This window comes from Lissotriton vulgaris, chromosome 2_2 (genome assembly GCF_964263255.1).
Source record: "Lissotriton vulgaris chromosome 2_2, aLisVul1.2, whole genome shotgun sequence".
Classification (NCBI taxonomy): Eukaryota; Metazoa; Chordata; class Amphibia; order Caudata; family Salamandridae; genus Lissotriton; species Lissotriton vulgaris.
The window spans coordinates 12,445,891-12,464,469 of NC_141688.1; the positions used below are offsets into that span (position 1 = coordinate 12,445,891).

General features: G+C 43.8%; 1 protein-coding gene across 4 annotated transcripts in view; it reads right to left on the minus strand.

Annotated features, from left to right (window-relative positions):
• Positions 1–18,579, minus strand: part of LOC147728937 (dual oxidase 1-like) — a 992,769-nt gene that overhangs the window by 362,472 nt on the left and 611,718 nt on the right. For all 4 annotated transcript variants that reach the window (XM_086959175.1, XM_086959177.1, XM_086959176.1 and 1 more), the window contains one exon: positions 307–425. In XM_086959175.1, the coding sequence (XP_086815301.1) occupies positions 307–425 (119 nt within the window). The remainder of the gene's footprint in view (positions 1–306; positions 426–18,579) is intronic.

An 18,579-nucleotide genomic window follows, 5' to 3' on the forward strand; every position in this document is an offset into this window, starting at 1 on the left:
AGCAAAACAGAAAAACAAGAAGGTTCGGATTTGAGTACACAGTCTGGTATAACAAGCCACAACCTTTTCATAAGGTTCTCCTCTTTTTAGACGAAAATATGTCAAATCAGATAGCCCGCTGGTCAGATCAGAGAATATGTTATTGAACAGAAGGCCCAAATCAGCGTGGAAAAATGACAGTTATTTATTTAGGGACATCCACATTTAAAACCTGAGAATACGATTTCATAGCCATAAGTAACATGTGTATCCATTCTTTCAAGGGTCGCCATCACAAGGGTACCCTTCCGAAAGGTTCACACTCACCTGCGGTCCACATGAAGACATTCTGCTGGAGGTCCTCAGACTCGGCATAGGTAACATCAACAAGGACCTTGTGCATGGTGACATTCCTGATCAGTCCGATTTCTTCCTTCGTGAAGAGCCTATAATGCAAATATCAAGGCAGGGGATAAAATGAGTCTGAGTCACAAATAACCTACAAGGATTAAATATCCAGTGCTGAGGGCATGCAGCTTTGCGAACCATGAAATGTGGAATTTTCTATCGATGTACCTGTCATGACTGTTAATGCTGCCAACATCAGTCTCTGTAAACAATCAGCTTCCTATTTATTTGATTTGATTTATTTTTCGGTCTCTTCGAAGAGCAGCCTTAACCATGCTGAGGTCTGTTAAAGGTTTTTCATTCTCTTTTTATACTGTTTTATATTTATAATCATTTATCGCCTTATGATATATATTACTGTCATATTCTATTTCCTGTTTCTTCTTTTTTGCCTCTTTATCCTTTTATTTTTCTCTCAATAAAATCAAACTTAAAAAAAAGGTTTTTCTCACCAACTAACACGCGCAAACCATCTTTACCAGGGAGTAAGCGAAGTGAGTCAAAGACCACTACCCACAATCCATTGTCTGAAAAGTAATTTTATCTGCCAGGGAGCCTGATAGACTCCACGGGCCTTATTTATGAAGGCCTTGCGTCAGTTTTGCGCCGTCGGTGCGTCACTTTTTGTGACGCACCAGCGGTGTAAAAAATGCGCCTCGTGCGCCATATTTAAAAAGTGACGCATCTTGGTAGATGCGTCACTTTTTAAACCCCTGCGCCACATTATACCTGCGTCAGGTATAATGTATGCAGAGGGGGCGTTCCCCCGCAAAAAGCCTCGTAATAGTGACGCAGTGAAATCTATGAGATTTCACTGCGTCACTTTTAGGACGCTGTTGCATCAAAATCTTGCGCCTGCCTCACAGCAGGCGTAAGAATGACACAGGCCCTTTCACATGGGGCTTTCCCCATGTGAAAGGACGCATTGCTGGAGTTGCGTCACTTTTGTGACACACTCCAGCAATGCGTCACTTTTGCGCTTACAGATACGTCAGAAATACTGACGTATCTGTAACTCCTTGCGACATGATGCGTCATACATTAAATATGACGCATCAGGAATGTCGTAAGGAGTGCGCAGTGAAAAGTGACGCATCGCTGTTCTCACGCAGCGATGCGTCACTTTTCATAAATGAGGCCCATTGAAAGTAATTTTAATACACATCGCTGGTAAAGTTTGAGTTCATGGGAATGTGATGTCCAGGAAAGTGGACATTTATGTAAAAGCACAGAACGACTTGCTGAGGGCTGAGGCAGGAATTGGGAAAGAGATTTAGGGTGAGCTTAATGAAGAGCATAACAGAGCGTGCAGTAGGATCCGAATAAGGTTATAGAATTCGGAGAAATGTCATTTGGTGGTAATGGCCAGCTACTGTGGCAGATAATTGCGCCACGAAGAGTGAGCTGGATAGATAAGGCCAAAAAACACTTCCAATGATGCTGTTCAGCAGTGTGTGTGACTGCTGTGATCTATTATTATGTAGGTAACTGACTGTCGATGCCAGTATAGTAGTACTAGAAACTATTGGAATTCCACACAACAACTTAACATAAACAAGACTGCAGAAGAGCTAAGGATACAATTTAAAATGTGGCAGACAGGTTTGGCAGTCAGGGCAAAGGAGTAGTTTACTCCATAGCCATGAGTCCATCTACATCTGTTCAAATTATGCATGACTGTCAAACATGACTGAGCCATCCAGCAAACTGAAGCAGGACTTTAATAATTCAAATAAAAAAAGATAATGCTCCCCCCACCATTGGAGCCTCGATTTTGGGGAGGGAAGCCATTTATAGTTTTCACTGTCACTTACCGTCAGGGTTTTCCTGGTGTTGCTGACCCATAAAACTATCCTCTAGTACCACTAATCTAAATGAGATATGTGGAATTAGAGGTCAACCTTCAACAGCACTTTCTTTGTATACCGGGTAGTCTCTGCCGTGATTAAACCAAAGGTCCACTCGCACTTAAATGGGGCAGATGGGTGACAGTCTTGGGGACACGGATACTCTGTTGCAACAGGGCATTTATAGCGTCAAGATATAAATCAGGCCCTAAGGCATTAAGGAGTAACCATCCTTAATCTGGCATTCCATGGCAGGTGACATGCATGTTATTTAAAAATACAAATGTAACTTGTATTGTCATGTGCATGTACTCAATATTCTCTCTAGGCATGCAGGTGGACTCAATGAAGCAGCAGTGCTGCACACGTTGAATTGTTCACGCTGTAAGGCAACAACTGTACACCTCAGAATGAAGTCCCAGCTAAAATGCAATAGATTGCGGGATTTCTTTCTTCCAGGGCCCTGCAGAGCACTATTGGTTCACAAAGACTGGACCTTTGGAGTGTCTTCCAGGAAAAAGGTAACATTTCAATAATATAATAGAACATCAGCAGTGCTCTGCAGCATCACACTAAAAAGATAGTTACACCTGAAACATAGTCAAGATCTCTCTACCAAAGACCATTAACCCATTATTCTTGAAAAGTAACTTTAGACCTGCCTTGTTTTCTCACATCTGAATAGGGGCCACAACATGCTTCATAGTCTCCCACACACCACCCTTGAGAACCTGAAAAGCACCCTACATATCATAGCATGCCTCATCAAGGAGCTGAACAAATCTGGCCACATTACTCACACCCTGATACAACTCCACTGGATTTTACTTCCAGCCAAAACCATCATCAGGATCAGCTGCGTCACCTACAAAGGTATTGCAAATGTCACCCCTTCCTTACCTCAAAATAAAAATAAAGTATTGCCTTGTAATTAATGCATCATGGTAAGAAATGTCAGGAACCTCCTCATGCATCTTTCTAAGTGATTTTTCGTTCCATGAAACAAACTTCTACTTTGGGAGTTTATTTCCTGAAACCCAAACACTTTACAAAATGGGAAAAGTGAACATTGCGACCAGTCAGCAAAGTCCAGTGCCTTTTGCAGAGTCACTGTACTTCTGAAGGCACAGATATCCCAAACTGCATGGTGGGGGTTTCTAAATTTTAAGAACGATCCTCTAATGAGGGAGCAGAGGCCATGGCCTCCACTGACCTGGTGGACAAGTAGGCTTTCCATTCAATGGAGTGGACTGCTCTTCCAATCATCACCTAGCACAGCTTGAGTTTGAATTTATAGATTTACTATCAATCATACCTCCTATTAATGGTGCCAGGTAACCATTTCCAACCAGTGGTGCATGATTACCCAAGTCTACATAGTTGCCTGCAGTTCTGTTACGTAAACTGAATCTTTGGCTTAACTTTAAAAGTTGTTTTTTTCACACCCTTAGGTGATATGATTGAACTTAGTTCAATACACCAGTGCTGATTGTGAAAGACAGGTTATGGTAGCCCTGCAGAAGCCCAGCCTATACATAAGTGAGGCAGTGGAAATCCCAACAATCATTCATTAAAATGATTTACACAATCAAGACCACTAGGAACGGAAAATGTATTTCAACATACTTAATTAAAAAAGTTATTTCAAAATGCTGGGATCTGGTGCACACAATAATGATAGCATCACAGAAAGTAAAGCAGCATACTTTCCAATAGCAGTGAAAACAGCGGAAAATCATAACATCACCATGTATAGTCCTCCTTAACAACCTCACTGTGCTATCCTTCAGCGCTATGCTAGATCTAGCAGATTAATAAATATAAGCCTGAGTTTAGGAGGTGGTGTACTTACCGTGACAACTTTTTTTTATCTGTTTGAAATAGTTTGACAGCTATTTTGTGCCTAATGTCCAGAACTAGGAGATTGGACCTATGCAACAACACAATCCTGGCACAAGTTCTTCAAGGTTGAAAGGAATGCTTTGCAGAGCCTCGGAGAATCTTGCTGGAGACTTCTTTAGCCAAGATGGAATCTAGTGCTGTACTGATCTGCGATCTGTGTCTGTATCCTGAGTGAAGTTTCGCTCCTAAATAAGTTGTCCAGTGGCAGTCCTTACAAATTGTATCTTATCTGAGATGGAATTTTCAATAAGGTAAAAATATACATTAATATAGACTACACTAATTGAGTTATGGTTGTTATCTGACTTTAAGAAAGGCACCTTTCATAGATTTATATTTTACTCTGGTTTTTTGTCTATGTCATTGACCAGAGGAAATAACACATACAAAGTTCAAAACGATGTGACATATTTACAGTTGCTCAGGAAGACAAACATGTTTTAGACCAAGGAAGCTAAAAACCGTCATGTGCAAGACAGCCCTATGACAAAATGGAGTTTGCACGTAAATGTTCAAGAACCTAAAACTGAAATAAAGAGGCCTAAAAGCAAGTTATTAATATAGATAAAATAATAGAATTATGAAGAGAAATAGTCATAAGATGTATGACATTCTTGAATAATTTCTGAACTAAATAGTCACTAAATTATCACTAAATGTATTTTGAATCATATATCATATCAGATATATTCATTGTACGTTTACAGAATAAAAGCACATGCCAGAAATGTGTATTTGATAAAATAGCAACAAAATATTTGTTACATCTTAAATAGCACATCTTCAAACTGAAATGAAAAAGGGGTCTCTACACTTTAAGACATGACCCTTACAACAGTTCATCCTCCACCATAATATTCAGTAGAGACTGCTGACAGGAAATAGTTTGTTTCGCTCTGAGATAATGTGAAATAGTCTGTCTGTAACACATGGTTCATCCAGTTGCGTAACACAGACCCTGCAGCTCCCGTGGTGCGGGGCGATCGAGCCCCAGGGCGCCCCCTCAGTACAGTACTCTGTCCAGAGAGCTCCTGATTGAGTCTGGAGGGGACCCCTCCGTGTGGATTGCTGGGGGACCCCCTCAAGTTTCGTTATGCCAGTGGATTCATCAAAAGTACTGTCCATTCCAGATATAGAACTTATTCCTTCTTCCACTAACCGTAGACTGTACATGGTTGTGATGCAAATCAGATATATTGAACTTTTTGACATTCATAAAAGTCATCAAAAAACATCTGCATCAAATCAAATTGTAAATAATATCCAAACTATGTGGATCACATATATAATTTATATTTATATACAGAACCCACCATTACTGAGTGCACTGAGGGTCTAAATAACACTTCATGAGGAGAATATTGGATACATCATATGTACTTAACTGAGCTGATTACATTTCAGCACATAACACAATTTTCCCCAAAACATATCATATTACGACCCCTCTTGATTTTAAAAGGTTTATGGAAATGGAATTTGGTGGATAAAATACCAGTCATAGAAAATCATGAGATCATCTGTGACAAGATACATGGCATGTGAAGTTTTTTCCTGATGTAGAATTTATTACATTAAATAACAAAAAGAGGGGGTCCATGGGAATATTTAACGACCAGCCTATGCTACATCCCTCATGACTCTGTAACTACCAACTAAACGGTAGCAACGGGTCGGACAAAAAGTGGTCTGTGTGTCTGTGGAGGAAGCAAATAACTATGATGATTTGTAAATAGCAAAATCAATCACTGGGTAATCCTTAAGTGTTTCAAGATATCCCCATCAGAATCCCGACCTGTACCGCCCTACATCATTTGTCCGACCCCTTGCTACCGTAGAATTTATTACACCTGAAACATGTTAGAAAGTATTGGGATTTGTATATAAGCTTAAATTATAATTCCATTGACATTTAGGATGATATTATCCTACTGAATTAATGGGAGTAATGAATTTGAAGAGAATTTTCTTTTTGAAAAAGTGCCCCATAAAAGTTTTTCTTTTGTGCTTTGACAAGGAAACAAGGGGCATATGTATCAAGCAAATTCGCATTCGCAAAGGCCGAAATTCGCCGAATTTCGGCCTTTGCGAATGCGAATGTGCAGAACGGGATGTATGAACGTTGAAGCCATGGAAAATAGGGAATCGCTACAACTGCGATTCTGTAGAATGCGAAAACAGGCATTCTGCGAAAAAATAGCGATATTGCCTTTTTGCGATTTTGCCATTTGCGAAAATCGCTAAATGAAAATCGCAATTGTACAAAATCACATAAAATCGCAGAATGGCAATTTTCGTAATATACAGAATCGCAATGATATGTATGAAAAAATCGCAATTTGCAATTTTCGCAAATACGCTAAATACAGAAACGCATTTACGACCAAGTAGGAGCAGGTGGTAACCAGGTGCAAACTATTTAAGCAGCAACAGAATTCAAAAAACTGTTTGCCACAATGGCGGGGCTTTACATCATAGCAAGGAGGATGCGACTGAGAGCTGCTGCACAGAGGAGGCTGAGGCAGGAGAGGGTATTCCGTTGCGCATCAGCATCTCCCAGCACCTTGAGGAGGAGCTCTACACCCATTACAGGCTTGATGAAGACAGCATAAATGATTTAATAGCAGAACTCAGACCCTACCTTGAACACCCCACCCGCAGGACAAATGCCATTCCCACTGAAATACATGTCCTGTGTTCACTACACCTCTTGGCCTCTGGAAGTTTCCAGGGGGTGATAGCGTCAGCAGGAGGGGTGTCACAAAGTTCCCTTTCGCAATTCTTTCATGCCGTCCTAGATGCCATGGTCCGGAGGATGCAACATCATATTTACTTCCCCAGCACTCCTCAAGCAATTGCACAGACAAAGCAGGACTTCTATAAAATTGCGCATTTTCCACACGTCATAGGATGCATTGATGGCACACATGTTGCAATATCCCCCCCCCCCACACAATGAATACATCTTCAGAAATCGGAAATGCTACCACTCACTGAACATTCAGGTGGTGTGTGATGCCAAACACATCATAACTGACATTGTAGCAAAGTACCCTGGAAGCACACATGATGCTTTCATCTTCAGACACAGTGGGATATATCGTAGACTCTCAAGAGGGGAGTTTGGCGAGGGATACCTACTCAGTAAATACCTTCAGACATAGGGGTCATTAGTACAAACTACCATGTGCATGTCACAGACTAACATATTTTTGTCTAACCCACAGGTGACAGTGCTTATGCTGTTCGTGATTTCATCTTGACTCCCTACCTCAATCCCAACAATGCAAGTGAACGCAGATACAACAGGGCACACATTGCTACCAGAGGCACCATTGAACGGACATTTGGTATCCTGAAAAGCAGATTCTGGTGCTTCCATAAGAGTGGAGGTGCACTCCAATACAGCCCCAATACGTGTTGCAAAATAGTGGTGGCTTGTGCCATGCTCCATAACATTGCCACAAGAAAAGGGACACCAGTAGAAGTGAGTGACTCTGGATCCTCTGATGTAGAGCGGCATGGACCTGGACGTATGGTAGCTGGTAGAGCGGTAGCAGCAGCTGGCCGACAGAGGCGTGATGAGATAATGCAAAACTATTTTTAGGTAAGAAAAAAGCAACACAATGCCAAGTAATGCAAGTGTGAAAATTCACTTTAATTCCTTAATGGCAGGAAACACATGACGTGAAAACGTACAGTGGTGTAATATGAATCTGTTGCACATGTTAAATTCACAGTGCCCTCAAAAACAAAAATGAATGAAGCAGAGCCTAATGGTCATTTGTGGGTGCAGCCCTAGTGGTCCTGGCACTACGGAGTCTCTCCTGGGTTGGTGGTGGTGTAGTGCTACTCCTAACAGACTGGTTGATATCCTCACTGGGAGTCAGCACTCTCGGCCCTGTTGCGCGGATTTGGCGCAACTCATCGACCGCAGTGGTCACCTGCAAAAGTGCGTTGGCAATGTCTTGCGCAGCATGAGTAAATTGGCACTGCATTTCGATGCTGCGCCTGGCCAGGATGCTAGACATAGCCACCAAGCGGTTGATGGCCCTGTTGTATCTGTCTTGTCTTTGAGTACCTCGGCGCATTTGATCACACACGGCCTGTAGGCCATCCTGCAGGTCCTTCCTGAGTCCACGGATGCCCTCCCTCATCTCCCTATGTAATAGTTTTATATTTTTTGCCTGCAGGCGCTGCACCTGCAACATGTTCAGTTCCAGTCCTGCATACACCGATTCATCCCCTCGACCTTCAAATGGATTGGCTGCGCGTCGTCTGGGCCTGTCTGCACTACGTGGGACGTGCTGGTGTGTTGCAGGTCTCTCTTGCTCTGGCAGTGTGTCGACATTGTTGTCATTGTCACCAATTACATCAGCCTCATCCTGGATTGGTGCCAGAGGCCTGACAATCTGTCTCCTCCCATGTCTGCCGGTGGTCACTGGGCTCTCATCCCCATCAGTGTCGACATCTTGGCCGCCATCTCCTGATTCGTGACTCTCAGCCACTGTCCCACTGCCTGAGGGCTGTGTTGTAGATTGTGCTGTGAATAGAACAGCACACATTAATTTACTTCACTAACTTGCACTGTGCAAATACATTTTTCACACATACTTATTTTACAATGGGCTCTTGTTTCACTATCAAGAACAGCAGATTATGTGGTAGCCTATTTTTTGTAAAATTTGGACACTTTGAATAACATGTGACTACATCTCCCATAATGCATTGCTATGGCTGCCTGTGTGCCTGCTCTGGACTACCTATCTTGTTTCCCGCCCCTGGCTCACTGCTGGGGGCTGTGAGGGGATGTGAGGGGGTGTGAGGGTTGTGAGGGCATGAATCTTACCTTTTCATGCTGCTGGCTGGTCAGAGCTGTCCAAATCAGCCACTACTCCCACACTCTCTGGTTGCAGGGTCCCCTCAACCAGTTCCTCCAGGGGTGTACAATCAGGAACAGATGAGGTCCCACCACCTGTTATCCTGGACTGTTCCAGCCTTGAAGCTACTTTCTCCTTAGAGCGCAGGCGCAGGTCGTACCATCGCTTTCGAAGGTCCTCTATACTCCGGGGTGTCACACCCACAGCATTGACCTTGTGCTGGATTTTCTCCCAGATCCTCCTTTTGCGGCTCTCTGGCACCTCCCTGGATTTTCTTCCAAATAGAAGTTCATGGTTTGCCACCATTTCATGTATGATAGCCTCCAACTCTGCCTCTGAAAACTTTTGTTTTCTCTTCCTGGAGGTCTCTGTCTCCTGCTGCTGTGAATCCTGCCTGGGCGTGGCTCCACTCTCTGCCATGTTTCTCAAGGTGCACACTGCTCAATTCCAAACACTCCTTCACTCTGCCTCAGATTCAGGAAGTCAGGTGCAGCATGGGAAGTCACTCACTTCCTGGTTGTGATGTCATCATGCTGCACCAGAATTCCTGATTGTATCATTTTTGAAAATCGCTAAAATGCGATTTTTTTCCCATGATTTGCGATTTTTCGCTATTATTGCGATTTCCAGGAGCGATTTGTACAATTATACGATTCCTACTGGTTAAGGAATCGCATTTTGGATAATCGCAAATAAATAGCGATTTTTAAGGAATCGCTATTTATTTGCGATTTCATTCATACATACCGATTTGCGATTCTGAATGTGCGATTCGGTAAAAATCGCAATTTCAGAATCGCATTTCGGGACTTTCATACATATGCCCCCAAGTTATTTATTATGCGGTCCAGGTGCAGACCATCTCTACTCTGCCCTGCCGTTTGTTAATACAGAATGGACATAATATCGGAACAAATATCCTGCTACACAAAATTTGTGTAAGAAAATATTAATGTCAAAAATATTCTCTACCTATACTTGTAATAGTAAATGCGAAAATCTTGTTCACACTCATATCATTAAAAAAAATGCACAAATATTGATTTTCATTATATATATAGCACAAAATAGTAAATCCCAAAAGAATTAACATAAAACATTAAGATAATGTAAAATAAAAAGGGTAAATAATTTTTATATATATATATATATATATATTTTGCCACCAATCCCGTCTTTTTTGGAAAAAAACGGGTCTGACACATGCTTGAGAGCTGCATTCAGGTAAGTTTTAATGCCACCATTTAGCACTTTTCAAAATTCACAATGTCCTGTCTCCCAGCTCCTGGCAGACGCGTTTCAGCGGTGTGCTTTCTTCAGTGCCAGTTGTTTGCTGGAAGGGTGAGTTGTGCTAAGACTCTCGTAGGCAGTTTAAATCGCCAGGTGAGTGACCCCATTGGACAACAGATATTCACACAGAGAGAGGACTGGGACAGTTTCAAACACAGTACTTTTCCCCTCTCTAGTTCCAAGGTCTCTCCAGTGCACGGATCGCGCTTTTACAGGGACAACACGCTTTGGAAACGTGAGCAAGATACACTGTTCCTCTCAGGAATACGATTGTGCCCTGACTTCGTCAGCCCTCTAAGCGCCCTATTCCTTCATACAAAGCACATTCCATGGCGGAATTCTTCACCTGTGCGCAGCTCATCAACAGACAGACTGTTGCTCTTTCCCCAATACCTACACTTTCAACCAGGTTGGGGGGGCCTCACATTTGTGCAGTCCATGCAAGAAAACCACAGAGTTGCCGGCCATATGCGGAGCTCCAGATCAAGAGGCGTGCCAGTATGCGGAGCCGACCTCCATTTTTAAACATTGCCACCAATCCCGTTTTTTGGGGGGGAAAAAACTGGTCTGACACATGCTTGAGCTCCATTCAGGTATGTTTTAATGCCACCATTTTGCACTTTTCAAAATTCACAAGGTCCTGTCTCCCAGCTCATGGCAGACGCGTTTCAGCGGTGGGCTTTCTTCAGTGCCGGTTGTTTGCTGGAAGGGTGAGTTGTGCTAAGACTCTCATAGGCAGTTTAAATCGCCAGGTGAGTGACCCCATTGGACAACAGATATTCACACAGAGAGAGGACTGGGACAGTTTCACACACAGTACTTTTCCCCTCTCTGGTTCCAAGGTCTCTCCAGTGCATGGATCGCGCTTTTACAGGGACAACACGCTTTGGAAACGTGAGCAAGATACACTGTTCCTCTCAGGCATACGATTGTGCCCTGATTTCCGCAGCCCTCCAAGCGCCCTATTCCTTCGTACAAAGCACAATCCATGGCGGAATTCTTCACCTGTGCTCAGCTCATCAACAGACAGACTGTTGCTCTTTCTCCAATACCTACACTTTCATCCAGGTTTGGGGAGGCGCCGCATTTGTGCAGTCAGTGCACGAAAACCATGGAGTTGCCGGCCATATGCGGAGCTCCAGATCAAGAGGCGTGCCAGTATGCGGAGCCGACCTCCGTCATTAAGCATTGCCACCAATCCCGTCTTTTTTGGAAAAAACGGTCCTGACACATGCTTGAGCTGCATTCAGGTATATATATATATATATATATATATATATATATATATATATATATATATATATATATATATATATATATATATATATGTGTGTGTACTCATAAACCACACACTTATATATATATATATATATACTTGTTTATATATGCATATATATATATATATATGTAACACATTTAATAAAAATATATATTTTAATCTATATTACATAAAATAAATTATTACACTTTTTACAAAATTAAAAACTCAAATTTATACATAAACAAGGGATGTAAAATAAACAAACAACTAATCCTAATACATATTTTAACAATTTACGAAAATAAGTATTTAAATAAGAAAGTATGAAAATAAAAAATGTACTATTCTCCCCCAGTCTGTGCAAAAGTAGGAGTGTTAAACTTCAGAGGGGTTAAATTCATTGTTCCCACTCCAGTCTGTGCAACAGTAAGGATAGCGTTAGACTTCAGAAGGGTTACATTCACAATTCCCACTCCAGCCTGTGCAACAGTAGGGAAAGTACTTCACTACAAACACATAGGATATTTCAATAACCCTAATAATTGACCAGAAATAGACAACTCTTAATATAAAGTTTATACACATATATTGAAAATACAATTAAGAAATTAACACAAATATTATGCATTTAAATAAATAATTTTGAATTTCAAAAAATATTATGAATTTAATATTCTATTTTTCTATTTTGAATCTTTATTTCGACATTTTTTCAGTCATAAAAGATTGCTGTAAAAACAGTTAAGCCACTGTACAATTCACATTACATAAAAACAGGTTTTAAAAGAGTAAATTAAAACACATGATATATGATCACAGACAGAATCAGAGTATAAAATCGCCTCCTTGGTGCTGCTTTAATGCGGGAGCATCTTTTGGACCACATTGCTAGGAGGAACTTAGACAGTGCAAAAACTATGTGAGGGGATGTATCGGTCTTAAACACTCTCATTGCAACCAGATATGTATCAAATCCCATGTTCTTGCATAAGGGTATTAGCCAGTACTTTCTGGCTTTTCTGTAGGCGGGGCAAAAGAAGAGGATGTGCAATTCATCCTCCTCTGTCGCCCCACACCCTGGGCATGATTCGCTCGTGGTTGTCGACCACTTGCCTACAAATGATCCTAGAGGTAGTGTCCCATGCCTCCATTGGATGTATAGCTTCCTTGCTCCTACTGGATAAATAACATTTAAAAACTCCTCGAAAGCATAGGAATCCTTGATCGCTAAAAAAGTTGTTGTTAAGGAACCAACTTTAGAGTTATGTAACCATCTACTCTGTTTATGGTCCATAAATAACTTAGCAAGCGTTTTGCCTGGGACCCCCTACATGCCTGTTCTGGGTCAAACCAGAGATCTGGTAGTCCAATTTTCTTTAGTTCATTTTTCACAAAAGCAAGCCAGGGGATTTTTGCTGCACTCCCATGGCTCAGGACATCTCTCAGTTCGGACCTGTAATTGGACAGTTCTGGAGTTGTCCATAACCTGCGCCAGAACCTTAAAGGTTTCAAAGCTAACTCGTCCTGGATAGGGCTCAGTCCTAAATCCAATCTCAGTGGGAGTAGAGGGGTACTTTGAGGGAGGGCCAGTAACTGCCTCATAAACCTATTTTCCACATTAACAATTTTAGGCCCGCAATAGTTGCCCCATAGTTCCCCACAGTAGATGGCCAACGCCCTTACCTTCACTTTATAGATCTCCAGTACCGGGCTGACTGGCTTGAATGTGGATGTGTTAGACATTTTGAGGATTCCGCCCGCTAATTGAGTTAGTTTGAGTTGGGATTTCACCTGTTGGGGACCCCAGGAAAGATTTTCATTTATCGTTACCCCCAAGTATTGGAAAGTCAGTACCCTCTCCAGTATGACCATACCCAGGAGTGGTGATGGGTGGGTGCGTGCCGGCGGACTGAAGATAATGAATTTGGTCTTATCAACATTGATCTCCAGTCCGCGGGAACGGCAAAAGTTGGTAAAGCCATCCAGCACTCACTGTATCCCCATTGGGGACTTGGAAAGCAGGAGGGTGTTGTCGGCGAACATTATTGCTGGCACCCTCCTGCCTGCCAATCTGGGTGCATCATTATTTGGCACCGCATCCAGGTGTGATATAACACCATTTACATAAAGGCAGAACAGCGTTGGTGCCAGAACGCACCCCTGCCTAATCCCCCTGGAGACTGGGAATCTGGGCAAGAGCGCCCCATCCCTCCCACATCTAACCTGTGCGTAGTTTTGCGTGTGAAGCCTCATAAGGACTACCAATAGAGCGTCTGGAACACCCATATCCAAGAGCACCGCCCACAGTTTGTCCCTAGGTACTAGGTCAAACGCGGACCGAAGGTCCACGAAGACCATATAGAGGATGCCACCCTCCAAGATTGCCGTCTTCCAGAATAACATTATGAGATGGAAAATCTGATCCACAGTTGAAGTTTTTTTTCCTAAATCCAGCCTGGTAAGGACTGAGGATATTATGCTCCTCGATCCATTCCTGTAGGCGATCTAGGATTAGTCTACAGAATTTTTTTTGAGGGACATCTATAGGGCTAATGGGCCTATAATTAGTCGGTAGCAGAGGAGAGCTCTTCTTAAAAATTGGAACAATCTCTGCTCCCAACCATGTGCCCAGTATCTCCATGCCCGCCAGGATCGCATTAAAAAGGACACAGAGATAGGGGTCCAGATCAGCGGTTGGTCCCTGAATAGGTCACCGGGGAGCCTGTCTAGGCCAGGGGCCTTGCCCGTGGCCAACTTCCCGATAGCAGCATAAAATTCCTCAACAGAGAATTCCTGCTCACCACGTTCACCCGGCTGGGATTTTTGAATTGACAGGCTTCCTACACCTGCGGCTGCAGCATATAGGGTCTTAAAATGGAGCTCCCAGACCTCTGCCGCTATATTTGGCTCAATTGCAGATCTGGGCTCTCCTGACCCTGTGCTGACTATTTCCCAGAATCTACGTGGATCTCTGGAGTCTAATGAGGACGACAGATTCGACCATTTGTCCAAGTCCCATTCCATCCTCGCATGAATCATTATTTCTTTATAGTGTGACCTTAGGGTGCGAATATTAGTTTTATCTCTTCCATCTTTAATGGCCCCAATTAGTTCTGCTTTTGCCTTTCTGCATGGGGCGTTGTACCACGTGGATACGGGCACCCTACTTTTCTTTTGGAGGCCGGGGGATTAAGAAATTCTAATAGACAGGTTACTAGGTCCTGATGCACGCAAGACAATTTATCATTAAAATCTGAAGCCATATGCTGAGAGGTTAAGAGTGCCACTTTCTCAAGGAAAGGTACAACTGCGCTATATAATTTGGGCAGTGCGTCCCGTGAAACAGCCAGCTTATCCCACTTAACTCTGCGCCTGTTATTAGTTAAGGCCAGCCCTTCTGGCACATCCAAGTCGGATTCCATTCCATTTACCCTAGGCCGTGGGCACTCTAGCTTCAGAGTCAGGGCATTATGATCGCTGTCCGCCCTAAATAAAACCTCAAAGTCAATTACCCTTGGCCATAGGGACACCTCCACCATAATATAATCGAATCTAGATTCATGGCCCCTTTTATTAAAGGTGCACTTGGATGGAGTGTCAGATGACGTGCGACCGTTGTAGGCCCTTAAACAATTGTTCAGAGTTAAGGTGGTAATCTGGATAGCCAATAGAGACCAGGACTTCAGATGTGGGGACTGGGGGTGCGGAATTCCCCAGTATTCATCCTCACCTGACAAAACACCCTCATTTAAGCCACTAAGTGGCTCGTAGTGACAGTTTAGGTCCCCGGCGACCAGATAATGTACATCCTGACTGAGAGACCCAAGAAAAGATGACAGCTCTTCTATAGTTTTCGACTTATTGGCAACGCTAATTGGCCGCTAATATTCAATTAAGTTCCCACACTATACACCTACAAACCTAGCAGCCCACACTTACAATCTAAGTAAAATAAGGTATAACACAATGAACATATTTACTAATCACTTAAGTATTTATTAATAAATGAATAAATAACTTAATTAATTATTGCCTAAATAATATCAAAAAACTTAGTTATGCTATCAACAGTGTAGGCTAATGTTGGCTGCTTCAGTATTGTAGTTCTCAATCATTTTTTTACTTGATGATGCTCAACTTAACGTGACCCCACTGCTTAAAAGTCACATATAAGAGAAAACATATTTCTCTCCCAATGATAAAGCAATGAAAAGGGGCACAGAATTATATACAATTTAAATGTAAAGCACAATCAATGTCTATAAATCCACAAAATTCAACAAAAAAATTGGGCAAGGAGTCCTGAAGCTTCTTGTGTTCAGTTTGTCTTTATTTGAAGTCAAGTGTGAAAATGCATCCACAAGCCCAGCCAACATGTTTCGTCCAACATGGACTTCCTCATGGCTGTAAAGACAATTACATATCTTTTAGTTTCCAATATGTACACAAAATTTAAAGACATCTAAAATCAAAAAAACAGATATACATGGCAAAAGAGAAATCTTTCATATAAGACCTCCTGCCTACAGACAATCTTACACCAATAGTATCATATTAACCAAATATTGAAAAGTATAGTCATATTTTTTCAATGACGAATTCCTACGTCGATAAAATAAGGCATAAATGGCATTGAATTACCACCTTGATATATATTTTGCCCTTCATATTCCTTTCAATTTGCTTATGAACTGCAAGATAATATTAGGTACCAGCCTATATCAAAAGAGAGAAGGAAGAGGGGATGGTGGATAGTTAAGAGTAAGAATCATTAATAAATTGAAATTGCTGGAATGATTATCGGAGGTTACCATAAAGACAGGAGCCAGTGGTGACTAGCACTAACCCTCAGCAGACTCTCAACTCATACTATGATCACTATTTTGGCCAACTCAATAGTCTTAAAACAGAAAACAGGAACTCACTTGGGTCTATCTTTCGCAAATAGATGAAGCAATGTTCTTGACTATCTGTGTGACTCTTCCCCCCTGACCCCGCCTCCTCCCAGGTGCTCAAACCCACGCCTCGCGGCCCCCGCTTAGCGGGGGCCGCTCTTAGCTGCGTGAAGGACTTTGTGGAAGGACTCTGTTTGCTCTTTGCCTCATGTCCCTGGGAGCCCAAGTGACCTGACTGGACAGCGGAAGGAAGAGCGGGACTGCGAGTCCCAGGAACACCAGCTGCTCCGTCATCGGCCGCACCTGTGTGACTCTTCCCCCTGACCACGCCTCCTCCAAGGTGCTCAAACCCACGCCTCACGGCCCCCGCTTCGCGGGAGCCACTTGAAGCTGCGTGAAGAACTTTGTGGAAGGACTCTGTTTGCTCTTTGCCTCGTGTCCCTGGGGGCCCAAGTGACCTGAGTGGACGGCGGAAGGAAGAGCAGGACTGCGAGTCCCAGGAACGCCAGCGGCTCCGTCATCGGCCGCACCTGTGTGACTCTTCCCCCCTGACCCCGCCTCCTCCCAGGTGCTCAAACCCACGCCTCGCAGCCCCCACTTCGCGGGTGCCGCTCGAAGCTGCGTGAAGGACTTTGTGAAAGGACTCTGTTTGCTCTTTGCCTCGTGTCCCTGGGAGCCCAAGTGACCTGACAGGACGGCGGAAGGAAGAGCGGGACTGCGAGTCCCAGGAACGCCAGCGGCTCCGTCATCGGCCGCACCTGTGTGACTCTTCTCCCCTGACCCCGCCTCCTCCCAGGTGCTCAAACCCACGCCTCGCGGCCCCCGCTTCGCGGGGGCCGCTCGAAGCTGCGTGAAGGACTTTGTGGAAGGACTCTGTTTGCTCTTTGCCTCGTGTCGCTGGGATCCCAAGTGACCTGACTGGACGGCGGAAGGAAGAGCGGGACTGCGAGTCCCAGGAACGCCAGCGGCTCTGTCATCGGCCGAACCTGTGTGACTCTTCCCCCCTGACCCCGCCTTCTCCCAGGTGCTCAAACCCACGCCTCGCAGCCCCCGCTTCGCGGGAGCCGCTCGAAGCTGCGTGAAGGACTTTGTGGAGGGACTCTGTTTGCTCTTTGCCTCGTGTCCCTGGGAGCCCAAGTGACCTGACTGGACGGCGGAAGGAAGAGCAGGACTGCGAGTCCCAGGAACGCCAGCGGCTCCGTCATCGGCCGCACTTGTGTGACTCTTTCCCCCTTACCCTGCCTTCTCCTCTCAGGAATCCAGCTGAATCATTGGGAATAAGAACACAGAGGGTAACGCGTGACGCGGGACGTGCGCGGACGGGCGCCGGGCTAAGCCCAGGCAAAGGCGCGGGCCGTTTGAGGCCGTTAGAGGTCGGAAGAGACCGGACCGGGCCACCCCTCTAAGGCCTTTCTCCCGGTTCCCTCTTGTTGACTTGTCGACAGTAGGATGATATACCATGGCCAGTAGGGAAACAAGAAGCAAGGCTGCGACTGCGGTCACAGGTACTATGGACAAATTCCTCTCTAAAATCAATATGTCGGGCAGTAATGGCCCCTTATTACCTATAACATCAATAGAGGAGGGCGTAGAAAATAATGTTCTGTATTCTTCTTCTACTTTAGTAGTCAACACTAGTACTCCAGTAATGCTTGATGCCACCCACCTGTCCTTAATGGGCAGTATTGACCAAACTATAGAGTCCGTACTTCAACAGCTCAGGACTCCATCATTCACGCAGAGGGATAGGGACACATCTCGGGTTATCAGTGATATGGAGCTCTCCCCTGCTGTGGAGCTGGCACAGTCCAGGGCTCAGGGTGGGGATCCCAATTCTTTGGAGCATGCAGGGTGTAGAATGGATCCGGTACCGAAACTAAAAAGGAAAATCCAAAAATGCTAAAAGGGTCAAAACTGATCCCATATTGCCCGTGAGGGAAGATAGTGTAAGTACTTCTGTGCTATTAGTTTCTGGTAATGATGACCCGGAAGTGCTGGCAACATCATCCATCCCCTCTGTACCTGTGCCTCCTGAGCCATTTATTTTCGGCGGGGTTTCCACTAACAACATAGAACTTCTCATTACCTCTTTTACTGATATCCTTAAGAGCTTTCTA